Source organism: Stegodyphus dumicola, chromosome 11, assembly GCF_044657685.1.
Source record: "Stegodyphus dumicola isolate Sdum_Otavi_A_Nest chromosome 11, ASM4465768v1".
Lineage (NCBI taxonomy): Eukaryota > Metazoa > Arthropoda > Arachnida > Araneae > Eresidae > Stegodyphus > Stegodyphus dumicola.
In genome coordinates, this window is record NC_140778.1 from 92386146 (window position 1) to 92401509 (window position 15364).

General features: G+C 31.2%; 1 protein-coding gene across 1 annotated transcript in view; it reads left to right on the forward strand.

The window, feature by feature from the left end:
* The window catches only part of LOC118194594 (protein fem-1 homolog C-like), a 64510-nt gene that overhangs the window by 13489 nt on the left and 35657 nt on the right, over positions 1-15364 (forward strand). The window contains exon 2 of the mRNA XM_085826998.1: positions 10126-10275. Coding sequence (XP_085683124.1) covers positions 10126-10275 — 150 coding nt within the window. The remainder of the gene's footprint in view (positions 1-10125; positions 10276-15364) is intronic.

A 15364-nucleotide genomic window follows, 5' to 3' on the forward strand; every position in this document is an offset into this window, starting at 1 on the left:
TTTGCTGTGTATGAATCTGTTTCATTGAAGAGAAACAAATGGGAAACAGAGTATTGAAAATTGAATTTGTTAATTTTTTTAAGTATTAGTAATTTATATATGTTAGATTGACTAATATATGAAGAGGATGCCTTTGTGGAAGACTTTCTAAGGATAACTGACTCCTATACATGTTACACATGGGAAAACCATGAAAGCGCGCATGCAGCTAGTCCCTTCGCGGAATTCGAAACTCGGACCGAACTACTAGTGTTCAGCAACTTTACCGCTTTGCGCCTCATTTAAGAGTGGATTCGCTATACATGAAACAGAGCATGTTTTTTATGGTAGGTCAAGGAAGAAGGCAGGCTGCTAAATACGGTAAGGTGCCGTTATCATATTTAGCAGCCTGCCTTTTTTATTGACCTACCATAAAAAAATAAAATAGCAAAATTATAACAGCATTTCTAAAAAGATGCTTTGCTGTATTCTCATTAAGTCTTTGTCATTCTGTGCTACTGGAAATGAAGTACCAGAATTCCAAATTCAAAATTTTATAACATTACTTTTGCAGAAAGTGATCTCATGTTTTTTAAAAATGAAACCCGACATCTGTTTCTATCCAAGCGCTTATTTTCTAGACAAAGTAATTTCATTGTAACGTACATTCAGTTTTTGTCTAACCTTGAACGAAAAAAAAAATTATGTACATAACAGGCAAAAATATTACAGCACATAAATTTACTCGTTTATATTAGATTACCAGAGGAGGAAAAAATGCTCCGATGAGATAATTCTCTGAGAATTCATAAATGCTAAATTAAGAATAAATTTTATAAAATGTTTACTAATAAATATGAGTTTTTGAATAATAAATTTTCCTTTTTATTTTTCCATCTCTACATATACCACGTTTATCGGAGTGTCTCATTTGACTTCACAGTTATGCTCTAAAATTTCATTGCTGTAGATTGGATGATTACCAATATATAGTCCTACTAGTAACCAGGGCCGGTTTACTACAATATCTGTGGATCCTTACCACATACTACTAGTGGACGAGTGGTTAAGACTACTGAATACTGGAAGTTCGAACTGGTTTGGGTTCGATGCCAGATGAACCAGCTGGCTGCATTATTTGTTTTCCCCATGTGTATCATGAATACAAGCGAGTTCTCTTCAGCAATTAGGCCCTCTCGCTGTCGAGGAATTAAATGGTTGAACACTGGTAGTTCTGACCTGGATTCGAATCAAGGCTAACAGGCTGGCTGCATGGACGTTTTCATAGTTTTCTCCATGTGTAACGTGTATGGGGAGCCAATTTCTCTAAGAAAGTCCCAACATGAAGGCATCCTAGTGTGCTTTGCCATAATAAACTAATCTAATAAGTCTTCAGAAAATTCCTCCACAAAGGTATCTGCCATCTTAAGGAGATAACCCTCATGGCTTTGCTACATTTAAAGAGCCTGACCCAATTCTAACAATCATTTCCTCCTTAAATTCTAGCAAGCGAGCCGCCGAGCACTGGTAGTTCAATCGGAGTTCAAGCCTCGATGAACGAGTTGGATGCATGAGCGATTTTTGTGGTTTTCCAAATTCACCTGCTTTGGCGTAATCAAACTCTCTAAATTCTAAACAAACTTGCATTCGGTTCAACTGCAACGGCTCTAGCACCACGTTCCAAATTATTATTACAATTCAACAAATAAATGTTTGGCGTATACATTCGAATAATCTAAGTAAAAAAACTGATGTGTACACCACATGACTTCCTTGTACGGAATATTAAATTATATGCATTTTTTTCTTGCATTTTATTTAAACTTATTAGATTGAATTAAACAAACTTCGCCGACAGCACATAAACCACAATAGAATAAATGCATTCTTTAAAATTTACTTTGTTTACCATAGCCACACTCTTGCGCTAGGTTTACTTAACAGTATTATATTTCATTCGTATTATAACTCAGAATGCACAAAATGTATATCATTTAAAGAATTATCTAATTGTTGCCACATGTTCTATTCAAATACTATAATAAAGCTAGAACTATGTATAAAAGAAATTAAGCAAACAAAACAAAACAGAAACAGTTTTTCACAGATGATTGAATATTTCTCATTTAATTAATTCAGTTCTCACTTCGCGAGAAGGCAAAAATACATAAAAACTCAAAATATCTATATTAAAAATTACGAAGTAAATTTCAAACGCATATTTCCTCGAAAAAATTCCAGAAAGAATTAAGCATGATTTAATTGGCAATAATAAATGAATGCGTTATCTTTGTTGTTGCAAAGCTAAGTTTCTCTAGATTGGCAACAAATCCACTAGTCTCCTGTTTCAAATGTAAACATCAATGGCCGCCATTAAAACAGGCTTAGCAGCAATTAAACAACTTTAAAATTGCTGATAATTCTAAAAATATTGCACACAGATTTACTAAAGGTATAAAAACCTTAACCGGAAGATAAAAACAACATAATTCAATCATTTTTAAAGCAAAAAATGTACAATTTGCAAACATATAAGAGTAAAGAAACTGAGATCACTGAGCTGGGTAATAGAGTGGATATATATATAAATATATTTATGTACGTTTGGTTCTGCCGATTGCAACCAAAATACAAGGTGCACATCTACATGTTATAGCAGTTCTATATACAAAATTTCAACGTTCTGAGGCTACTCGTTTTTGAGTTATGCGAGATACGTACGTATGCACGAACATACATACAGACGCTATGAAAAATTCTCTTCAGAATGAATTTTAAAGCAGTTTTATAATTTTTTTGAAGGAAAAGAGTATTTTATTGTGTCCTAACATACAGATATGATGCAAAAACATTGTTAAATTGCATTCGATAGCAGTCGAAATGGATATTTTCGTTGAAATATGCTGCCTGAAACTTTTCGCGATTACAATACTTCCTTTTTACTTTGTACAAGGAAGTAAAAAGGCCTTTTTAATTTCTTCCACAACCAAGCATGCATGCAAATAAAGCGAATAAAGAAAAACTTATGGAGTGCAAAGTCCTATCAGGCTTCTAATCCGTAACATATCTAGTTAGTGATCGCCATCATTGGAAGCTATAAATATGTTGTATTGACGGGAAGGAGAAAATTTCACTTCCTGAGTGAGCTAATTCAGAACTAGTGTTATTTCATCATTCATCTCAAATTTAGGATACTAAGTTACATGACTAACAAAAACCTAGTATGTATACGAAGCTTGATAAAAATCAAAGTTTTGAAGACGGTATATGTGATCACGTTCGGTTGATTACCATTATGATCAGTAAATAACAACAGCAATTTATATGTCTTTCTTATCTTTATATTCAGATGTAGCTTTCAGCGTAACTAGAGAAAATTTATGACTTTTATTATTTTTGATACTTTATACGTACAAAGATACATATTCTAGAAGAGAGATCTAACTATCATATTCGAAAAAATAAAAATAAATTGTGACGTAAAGACCCTAGAGATTGATTGCTTTTCAAATTTTTGCCGTATTAGTAACGATATAATTGGATAACCTTTCAAAGATAATTGTTTACAGATTTTATGTAACAGTTAGAAAACATTTTCTCGAACTTATCCTCAAATAAGTTTGTTATTGGGAATGAATACTGTATCATGAATCAGGTATGGTGCTATGTATTTTGCTTACTTTGTAGGCTATAAATTCTGTTGTCAAGTGCCCTTTTCCCCAAATTCTAAAATTTTATTGCTTGCTGCTTCACTGAATTTTACAATTTTGCTTTACCTAAATTCTGCTTTACCGGCAGTGATCATGACTTCAAATCACCCCCCCCCCCGAGATTTACTGTGTTATCTGAAAAACTACTCACAAATTGCTAAAAATAGCTATAAAACTGGTTGCACAGCTTTCAGTCCCGGCCTCCCGCTTCGCTTCCTGCTTTGCTGACACAGGCGTTTGGAAACTCATCTTTTGAAATAAAAAGGAAGGGAAATAATTTCTCCTTGACTACAGTATAGATCAGGTCCGTGACTTTTTTTGAGCTACTGCAAAATGTTCTGAAGTACACATTTTTCTGTTACACACACACAATGTGTCGGCAACATTTATCTTGAGAATTCAACACCTGTTCATTAGCTTTTAGTATTGACAGAAATGCTTTTAGAAAGGAGTGGGTGAATTTAGAAATGAAATGGTTGGTATCAATGAACTGTGGATACGTTAGTTTCAATTGTTGGGTTCAAATTAATCCTTCAAATACTAAAGTCCTTTTGTCCCAGTTTCTAAACAAGTGTCTTGTTAGAAACTTGACGGTGAGCAGGTGTGGGAAATGAATCACCTTCTGATGTATTCAAAAGATGATAAAGCATTTTAAACTTTCAACGGAACAAATTTGACACATATAATATAGATTACAGATTTGATCAGCAGCATTAGCACCATTCAATGAAATTACAATATCGTGCTTTATTACTCCAGATTTAGTTTTTGTCAAGCATCATTACCAATATTTCTTGGTGTGTGTAACAGCTAGAAATATTACGGTTCCATTCTCTTTCTTTTTGTCTGAATTACGTGTGTATTGAAAATTATAAGCATATGTATGCATACATATTTCGACAAAGCAAAGAAAGCGGTCTACCTTGATAATGGATTACTGTTGGTCTTGACAGTGGACATTATTCTGTATACAAACATCTACACCCTCCACACACATACAAACACACACATATATATAAATATATATATTTACACATATACATAGAGAGAGAGACCAAAACTGAAAAATATTGAGTTAAATGCTATTAATGTCACACAAAGTGCTGTGAAATGTATCCAATCCTGAAATTTTTTAAATTTCAAAAGTTGTCATTTCTTTTAAATAAACAGCATTAAGTGCTTGTAAAAATGTAACTTTTGTATGCTGATTTTTCTATATTTTTAACATATGGCGACACATGATTAATTTACATGCACTTGTAAATTTCGATCATATTTGTGTTAAAGGTGTGCATTATATGCCTACACTTTCTGATGTAGATTTGTCTTGAATAACTTGTTCCCTATCAGAATCTGAGTAGACTTAAGGATTTGGTTCTACACTCAAGGAAATATAACTCAAAAACTAAACTCAAGGAGAATGTCTATATCATTCTTAAATATTTAATGATTATTTTTATGGCATTCCAGTCTTTTTGACGTGAATGTTCCCTTTGAAATTTTTGAGATACACATAGGTTTTCAAAGTTTTATAGTTAAGAAATTTTACGAATTTTATTTAAGTTTTCAAAGTAGCCTCTTCCAACATCAATGCACTTACTTCTGTAGGAGAATTTATGGTATAAGTGGTATTAACTAGCAAAGCCGAAAATTAAGAAACTAAATATTTAGCTGATGGGTAAGAGGTAATGCCTAAATTTGATGCAGTGGATCAGAGTAGAATACTACTTATGAATTTTGAAAAGAGCATGTAGTCTGACATAATTCACAACTGATAGGATAAGCAATTTTTATGAGTCAGAAAAATTTGTGAAGATTTAATTGCAGTTTTTATTATTGATAGGTTCAAATGTTAAGGATCTTTAGAGATCATATTATAGTGGTCTTGTTTGAAGAGTCTTGTGACACTGTCATTGTAAATGGTTTTGTCCAAGGTGACCTTTGTAAGCTTTCAAAATGAATTTTATGTAACATACCTTTTTCTCTCACATTTAGGTTAGGGCTTAAAGGTTTATTATTAGATTTCACATTATGGACAGTAAGAGGTCTGAGCAGTTCTTTGTCTGTTTCTGAAATTTGAAAGTTTTTTCAAGGGGAGTGAAAAATATGTTAAAGTGGTATATGAGAAGTTAAAATTCTATTTGAGAATTGTCTTTTATTTCTCTGATAAACTAACATTAGAAATATTAAATGTTGGATTGATTGAAATTCGACTAATGAATTTTCTGGTTCTAGATGAAGCTTGTGTAGCTGATTCAATTTTGGATTATTGCTGGTGTGTATTCCTTGTGATGAACCAAAACAAAGCCAGTTTGGAACTTTGGAGAATTTTTTAGACAGAATTGGAAGTTTTTTTATTGCAGAGTAAAACTGAGGATCAATTTTTTATTTGCACTTCCATAAAAAGAGAAGGTAATGTAGAAATTGAAGGGCTTGCAGCAGGAAGGGCTCATCTCCACATTTTTAAGTTTTTGGGAGATTTAAAAAAAAAGTTTCAAAAAAATTTTTTTGTTTGTTTTGAACAGTTGTTTTCATTGAAAGTGCTAGTAAAAATGATTTTTTACAGCTGCTCCAATGCCTTTTTACTCCAATGCAAAGAACGCTTTTTTTTTTTAAAACAAAAAATACCCATGAACACAAAATCTATCAAAGTAGAATTGTGCCCTTCTTCCTTGAATTTCTTTCATTTGAGGTGTAGGTTTTTTTAAACAATTAATGGTAGAAGGCATGGTAGTAAAATGAAACTAATGATTAGAATTAACTACCATTAGTAAAAATTAAAATATTAATTTGAATCCTAAAAATAGTTGAAAAGAGAATTTATAAAAATATCACTACCGGACCATCTGAAATGGATCCTTACCACCGGCCTGCACATTTTCAGCAGTTAAGCCTAATTTTACAAAAAAATTGTATAAAATCAGCATTTTTATATTATGACTTCAATTTTTGAAGTTGCGTATATTTAATGTACTTGTTTTTAATGTGCATTAATATAAAGAATATCACATTAATAGAAATAGATTAAACAGGCAAAATACTAAAATCATAACTATATACACACAGAAATAAATGCTACAAACATGAAAAAAATTTACAAATATGAAATAAAAAAAAACTGAACAAGAATTACTTGTATGTAATTAAATTCTAGTTTAAAAATTCTGCTGTGTGTGAAATAATTCAAAATAAGGATCAAGACACAGTCCTACATTGCATATTTCACACTCAAAATATGTTGTTTGCTTTCGCTTTTCCTTGGTTTTAGCACACACAACACATCTTCTCCTACCTTTATTACCTCCTCTGTCAATGTAAATTTTCAGAAACTGTCTTTCAGTTAGACGGTAAGGGGGAGTGTCCAGTGATTTTGAACAAATTTTTAAGTTTTTAAGTAAGGTCTCTTAGCAATGGCTAACAGAATGAAACTGAATATAACCCCAACACATGTCACAAAACTTCAAAAGACACTCAAAAATATTTCTTCCTCAAACCCTGTGTGACATCAGGTTTATATTAGAAAACTTCCTGTTTTTCTAAATTGAAAACATCATCCACAATGACCAGAAAGTGATCAAGGAAAGACCCCCCACTGGCGGGATATCCGTTACTGATCATGTCAATATATACATTATATATAATTACATTATATGTAAAGTAAATACATTATATACAAAAATATAATGCCTGTGTCATTATATATAATGACCTATTAAATCAAATAAGAAAACAAAAATGTTGGCTCTCTCCTGAGAAATGCGAGCAATACGTGTCGAGAAAGCTGATAGTCTTTCCCCTTCTGTAATAATGTTGTAATGTTACTTTTTAACCCTTTAACTGCCACGGTAAACGTACAAGATTCATTTCCTAGTTCCACGGTTTTTCACACAGGCGTGCGTCGTTATGCGATGTATTAGAGGGAAAAAAAGTGCAAGTTTTACTTTCTAAAAACTGTTTACTTTCACAAAATAAAAAATGAGAAAAAAAAAAAAAAAAAAAAAAAAAAAATGAATGCACAAAATTTAATGTTTTGAGTAAAACTGTAATAAAAAGATGTAAGTATAATAAAAATGATGTTTTTATAATAGAAAAGATCCCTAAAATGGAGTTTCGATCAATTCATTTTTAGACCAGTAAAGTGTAATATCAGGTTTCAGTGTTAACCTTGTGAAATCAGTATGCCTAAAAAAACATATATTTCTTCTTAACTGGTTGAATGCCACGATTATGTTCTTGATTTTTCCTTTGCAAGGTGTTGGTTTATATACTCGTCTACAAAATGGTTAGTTTCAGTAACAATACGAAGCACGAGCAGTTCATCAAAAAATAATTCAAAAAAGATAAATGGGTTTGAAACATTCGTTATTCGTTATCTTTCTTTATTCCTGGAACCTACTACAAAAAGTAAATGAAAACGGAGGACACAGAATAATAATTAAAAAAAAAAGTTTTACTCAAACAACACCAGCCAATACCACCCAGTCATTACTTTCATCGCTTTAGACACACCCTTCTCTGAAATAGTATCCTCCTTCGCATACTTTGTCAAGGTCATTGTGGTGTTGTATTCCAAAGCTTTGCAAATAATTTTACGGGTAGCAGCGCAAAGCAAATGATAGTAGTTTGGAAGGGCGTATATATACGCCCGTGGCAGTCAACGCATCAGCTGAGCAAGGCGTATATATTTACCCCTGGCAGTTAACACATCAGCTGAGCAAGGCATATATATACGCCCACGGCAGTTAAGGGGTTAATTAACCAAGAAACCTTATGTTAAGTGTCAGAATAAATAGGGGGAAAAAAGGAAGAAAGAAAGAAAATCCTAACAAAATAAACAAAAACGCCTTTTAATTCACAGGCGCACTTATAAAGAGCCGGGATTTTCAGTTTGTTTATTTCAATAAATCTCTGAAAACCAGAAGCACAAAACAGAAACTAATGGCAGTACATGAAGGTCAAATGCCATGTGAATCAATTCTTGTGAAAACAATTACCACTTAGCTCCATTTACTGGCTTTTAAAAATTGAAATAAATCATTCCGTTTTTATGTCATGTATATGCAACGCTGGGCTCATAGGAGCAGAATCGTTGCATCTCGTGTACAGGACACCAGGCTGGTAGGAGTGGAATAGTTGTGTCGCGATGCTGGTCCTGAACGGGTTAAGAAGACTTGATTAGTGTCTTAAGCTCACAAAGCTTGCTTGGACCGAGAGGTGTAGGCTTTAGAAGCTTTAAATTATCCTTTAACTCTTTATAATACTGTTTTCCTCTCATGAGCTTTTGCTAATAACTTGTTTTTTGCAAAAAACACGGAAAATGAATTTGAGGAACCAATGCAAGGACATCCGTACATTTTTAAAAATATTCCATATTGACTGACTGTATGAAATGATGGCTTCTCTATTACTGTTCTTCTTCCTGTTACTTACAAAATGCTATCACTTGGTGCAATATCTTAATGCAGTATGCGTCAATCGACTGCATTTCACACAATATGTTAGCCCTTTTCCTTAAAGCAGTAATTTTGTCCCAGTTTTTAAACAAGTGTATTGAAATGAGTATAGGCCAGAGCTTGGCAATCTATGACCTGCAGGTCACAAGTGACCCATTTCATATTTTCAAGTCACCTGCTCCAAAAATAAAGTATAATGCATAAAAATAAATTATAAAACAGACATGAAATGATCACTTGAAGAATACACAAAAAAATTAAACTGAAAATAAATATTAACATTTTTGTTTGATTACAAAATTGTAGTAATGAACATCCTTTTTTATTTTTAAAAATAAAAATTGTAATATAATTTCAAGATGAAATCGATAAGGTTGGCGAAGTGTATCCGCACACAATCCTAAATTTAAAAAAAAAAAAATGTCTTTGAAAGATTTTCTGCACAGTTCATCTTATAAATGCAAGCAAATATTTTTACACATGATATTTATTTTAAGAGCAGGAGCAGTTTAACTACTGAAAATTCAGATGCTCATATTCATCTTAAGACAACTAACTAAAAGCCATACAACTGAAATTGATGTTGCGAGTTAAGCATCAGGGGAGCCATTGATATTGAAGAAAAAAATAAAGAATTCATTCAGTTTCATTTGTTTTTGTAGTAATTGAATTATAATTATAATTTTTATGTTTAAAATTAAAGCTCATTATAATTATTTTCTCGATAAAATTGATTTTTTATGTGATTTTTTTTAAATGTGGATTAAATTTTTAATGCCCAGATAGGTCAGAATTAGTTAAGTATAAACTGTACTGAAGTCTTGTAAATGAGAATTTTACAAGAAATGAACAGAGATCTGAATTGTGAGTATGGGAAGTGTTCATTTAGTTGTCAGGCTCCTTTATATTTTAGACTTATGTATAATGTATCAATATTGATGATAGATTATAATGGTAGTAAAATAAATTTATTTTTTATGTAGGCTCTCTTATGTCCTAAGACAAAAGAAGAAGTTTTAACAATAGTTTCGTCATACACTAGTGGTGCGACACCACTGCTTATGGCATGTCGAAATGGCCATTTGGATGTAACTAAATATCTTTTGGAGAAATGCCGTGCAAATATTGAGCAGGTAATTTTTTAAATAAGTCTTTCAAATCTTATTTATGATGAATTGATAATTCTTACCCTATAGTATATAAGTGTTTTGAAAGCATTGAAGCTGTATGAATGTTTATGGGTATTTTATTTTTTTCAACTTTATAGTAACCATTGACTTAGATAATATGCAACTTGCATAAATTCATGGTTAAGTAAATTTGCAAAAACATCCAAATCGAAATCTACTAATTAAAAATAAAGATTCCGTAAGTAATTAATCTTTTCCTGACTTCTTTCACTCAAACAATATGTGCGTGGTTAGTTTAGTCACTTACTTATGATCCTTAATATTCTTTGTTTACATATGCTTAAAATATTATACTGGTTGAACCGCAGCTCCAAATGCTACAAAATTTATAACAAATGAACTGAGGCATTTAACCTAATAAATGTAATTCTAATTAAAATTGATAGATGCTGTTTTTCATGAATCTGTATTGTATGAACAATAATTATTTTTGGTAGATGAGAAGAAAGGTCTGCTAGCATCAGTCATAAAAGCTTGAATATTTAGCTTCAGTAATAATGAAATTAAAGATAAGAATCCAGTGTGGCAGCAGCGGATCAATTATTGTTTTATGGCTCACTGTCTCTGGACTTTTGGTATTTTAACAGTATTTTGGTAGCAGACTTTTGGTATTTTAAAAAGGCCTTGCTCTCATGGTGATATCTATTGGTCAAATCAGAAGTACTATGCAAAGTCCTTGGAAGACAGAGTCTGTGTCATGAGAGGGAAATTTTTTGCTTAGTCAAAAAAGATCTCTTCAGTGATGAATTCAAGTAATTAAACTCTTTCGAATTTACTGGCTCTGTAGACTGCCATATATAACCTCCCACAGTTTTTGTTATAATGATGAGGAAGTGTGATTTTGTCATCATGATTTGTTTTGAGCCTAATATCCTGATGTGGATGATCATTGCATTGATGGGGAGTATTCAGCTTCATTTGTGTAGCATGTCTAGTTCAACCCGTTGAACACTTGAGTGAGGTGCCATGAGTTGCATGAATGACGTTCACCAGTTTTTTTCCCCAGGTGGGTGGAGAAGATGTGTATTCCTGTCACATCCAAAACAACACCTCTGTGGCAGCCATGAAACAGTTGTTGATTTATAGTTCATTGTCTCTGGACTTTTCCATGCTTTAATGGAGGTTTGCTTCTGGCGAAATCTGTGGATTAAAACAGAAGTGCAATATCAGGTTCTTGGAAGACGATCAAGGATAGAACTTGAGTCTGTTTCGGGAGAGTGAAATAATTTACCTTGTCACAAAAAAGCTCTTTGGTGATGAATTCAAGTAATTCAACTCTTTTGAATTCGCAAGCATTTCCTGGCTCCACAGACCGGCATAGTAAACAGATAAATAATAGTTAACTTAAATATGTTCCAAAAGGATAATTATTTTATATGGTGTCCTATGGTATGAAGAATGTTCAATAAATTTTTAGCTGAGTATGAGTTTTTTACATGTTCTGCTTGTCTTTGTTGCCTTGTGTTTTGAGATGTTTACATATACAAGTAATCACAGTTTTATAAACATTTATCCAACTCATAATAGATAGCTCTTAAACCGTAGCAAATACACCTTTATAATGGAAATGGAGGATCTGAGAAACTTTCAGAGCTTATGAATTTCTTACAATTCCTACTATTTCTTATGAAGGAAGGGAAGAAACCAAGAGGAGTGAAAAGGATGATTGCCATACATTTCCATCTATGGATCTTTGTATTGTCAGTTAAAAGTTTTGGATTAAGTAGAGCAGGAAGTCTATAGAACAGGGTTATCTCCAGCAGTAGTGAAGTCAATGCAGTTGCCTAATACAGGAGTGCCAGCTAAGTTATCGCAAGTGAGAACTAAGTAAACTTATGTTTTGCTTTGAATTATTAATATATTTATAAGAAGCATTAACTATAGTTAATTACTTAACAGAAAATGCTGGAGTCGAGCCTTCCTTTAAAGATTACCTTATTCAGGTAATCTATTACAGGTTTTCTCAATGGAAGTATAGAAAAAAAATAAATGCTATGATTATAGAAAATCAGTTATGCAACTGTTTTATCCATTTTAAAAAAAAATCTTGATTTACTTGCTCAAAGCATATTAAAATATAAGTAAGGTCAGATCTTTGGCAGGCACCTGCCTTTGTCAACTGAAATTTTATATTGAATAAAAATGTTGTGCTTCTGACGCTAATCTCATAAATATAGTATCTGATTGGAACTGAGTTTATTTAAATGCAAACTTTAAAGCAGGTGATTCGCAGTAAAAGTTTCAAAGGTTAAATCTTTAATATGTGCTAAGGTGTTTTCTTATTAATAATAGAGGAAAGTGCAACTTCTGTTTGGCTTCAAATCAGAGTACTCATTACTGTAACTACTTTAGTAGAAGTTGCCAAATTTTCAAAATAGGGCATATTCTGACAACTGTGCCAATATAACAGTTCTTCAGTTTTAACAAGCAGTATCGCTATTTCTGTGTGCATTCTTTTTATTGCATTCCAGATTCTGATGATTTTTACACACATGATATTTTTTGGCCTTAAAATTCAGTTTTAAAATAATGTTCTTGTCAGATTTGCCTACAGTGGAAGAAACTATGAAACTGCAAGAATATGATATTATTACAAAATTGCTATGTAGAGCAATTGCTTTAAAAAATAGTTTCTTGCAATAACACATAATATCAAGCAATAGTTCTTCGAAAATCAAGATCAACAAAGTGAATTAATGCTGAAAGTTTAAATAATCAGTAATACCAAAATTTAATATGTTTATAGGCACTTTGTTTTACTTGCAAACTGGCATAACTCATAATTAATCAAAGTAATTTAACTATGTTTAAAACTAATAATATAAAATTTTTCACAGATTCCTAAGAAATAGCCATGGGCACACAAGAAAAGTAACTTTACAGTACTCATAAATAAAACACAAAAGATACTACAACTATTGGTTAATTTTCTTTGAAAAATTACAAATAGCATTAACAAATAAAACATATATTCATCAAATGGTTCTTCAGATATGTAATTTTTTAAGGGAGTAACAGCCAAAGATTATATTAATAACTTTTAAATCATTTTGATGAATTTAAATGCTTCCCTCACAAGTCCTTTGATATGTTTCAAGTTTCACATCAGAATTGGCAAGTTTCTTGCACAGTGAGAAAAGTTGTGGAACAAGTTAAAGAAATGAAAAAACTGATTTTTGAATTTGCAGAAACATATCTATACTATATGTCCCCCCCCAAAAAAATAAAATAAGATGTAATAAACTCCCCATAAGCAGTTAGCTCTCATATGCTTTATTATACTCAGATAACCTAACGTAATCATTTTTTTTTTTTCTTTAGATATATATTATTTAGTTTCCCTTCTCCTCTTAAAAAAAAAACTAAATCCAATTAAATAAAAAAAATAAAAGTGTTTTTTTTATCGTATAAATAAATGAAACCAATTAATTTTAAACCAAGTTAACAGATTAAAAAAAAATAAAAATCTAAAATGTTTCAAATTACATCCAAAGGGGCATTTTTTTTAACATTTTGTATGTTACCTTTATTTATTAAATATCATGTTCATTTTACTAAACCATAAAATTCAGTTCAAGAGCAATATTGAAAAATAATCTTTAGAACTTCCAATACACAGTCTTGTGCACTGGAGATAAAAATGTTTTTTCTGTACAACATTGCCATTGCTCTCTTTGAAATACTTGAGCTTGCTAATCAAAATTCATTAAAATTTTACAAAATATGAAATGATAATAAAACAAATTTCAAATTTGGGCTTCCAGATTACATTGCTCAAAATTTGATGGCTCTAGGTACCGTTGTTTTATCACAAAGCAAGAAACACACATACATTTATGCAGATTCTTCATTATTTAATTTCTTTAAATATAATACAGGGCTATAATATTTGGGGGCAACAACTTGAAAAGTGAAACAACGCTTGTAGTGAATGCAAAATGCCAAAACAAAATTTATAGTCCTTCTGAGAAAATTGCCCCATAGGACTGAAAATCAGTTTTACTACAAAAAGTATATTAAGAAAGGTAATGTTAACTAATACAGTAAGAGGGGCAGAGCTCATTCAAAGAACATCAATGTACAGAAGGAAAGGTTCCATAGACTTAATGTAAACCAGTTTGACAACTGCATTGCTACATCGCGGAGGGAGAAATTCGCCAAGGGCTTTGGCGATGAGAATTTCTCTCTTCACGATGTGTACAGGAAATTGCAGAATGAATTAAGAAACATTCTTTCATAACAGACATTCTTTGACTTTGTTTTTAACAAGAAAGGTTGCATCTTTATGAGATAATTTAAACTAGGATTTTCGTACCTTTTTTTACACAAAATATAAATAATACGTTGATTAATTTACTTGGGCAAAAAAATATTTTCTTTTCCTTTAAAAAATTTTAAATGATATTCGTGTTTAACAATAACATAACTAAATGTGCATAGATTATTTCAGATAAGAAAATTTTTAATATTAATTCAGATTATTTTATAAATTTATCAGTGTTTTTAAAGTATATTATAGGTGATTTTTTTTTCCATGATTCGCACAGTTTCTTTAAATATTTTCTAGTTATGGAACATACCAAATATTAAGTAAATTATTCTAATATTAAGAAAATAATAAAATCTCAAATTTTATTTTGTATTACATTTGGTACAATTAAATATTATATATTTATTTCTTTAAATTTTTACATATTTATATATATATTAACATAATCCTCCCACTTTTTCTATAATTCTACATAAATGTTTTCTCATAGATGTTACTTTTATATAACATCATGCAGACTTACAAAACTTTTCAGAAATTTAAATATATTTTTGAAAGAGTACTTGGTTATAGATGGAATACCCCAAACTCCCATACTTTATCTCACATTCCCTCTTAACATAATATATTTTTCTATATGTATACACACAGATACATATAAATTTATACATAAACTTTTTGGATGCCTCTTATTTCATATATTATGCAGACCTAGAGAAGCTTTTCAGAAATATCATTACTTCTTCAACTACACTCATGTCC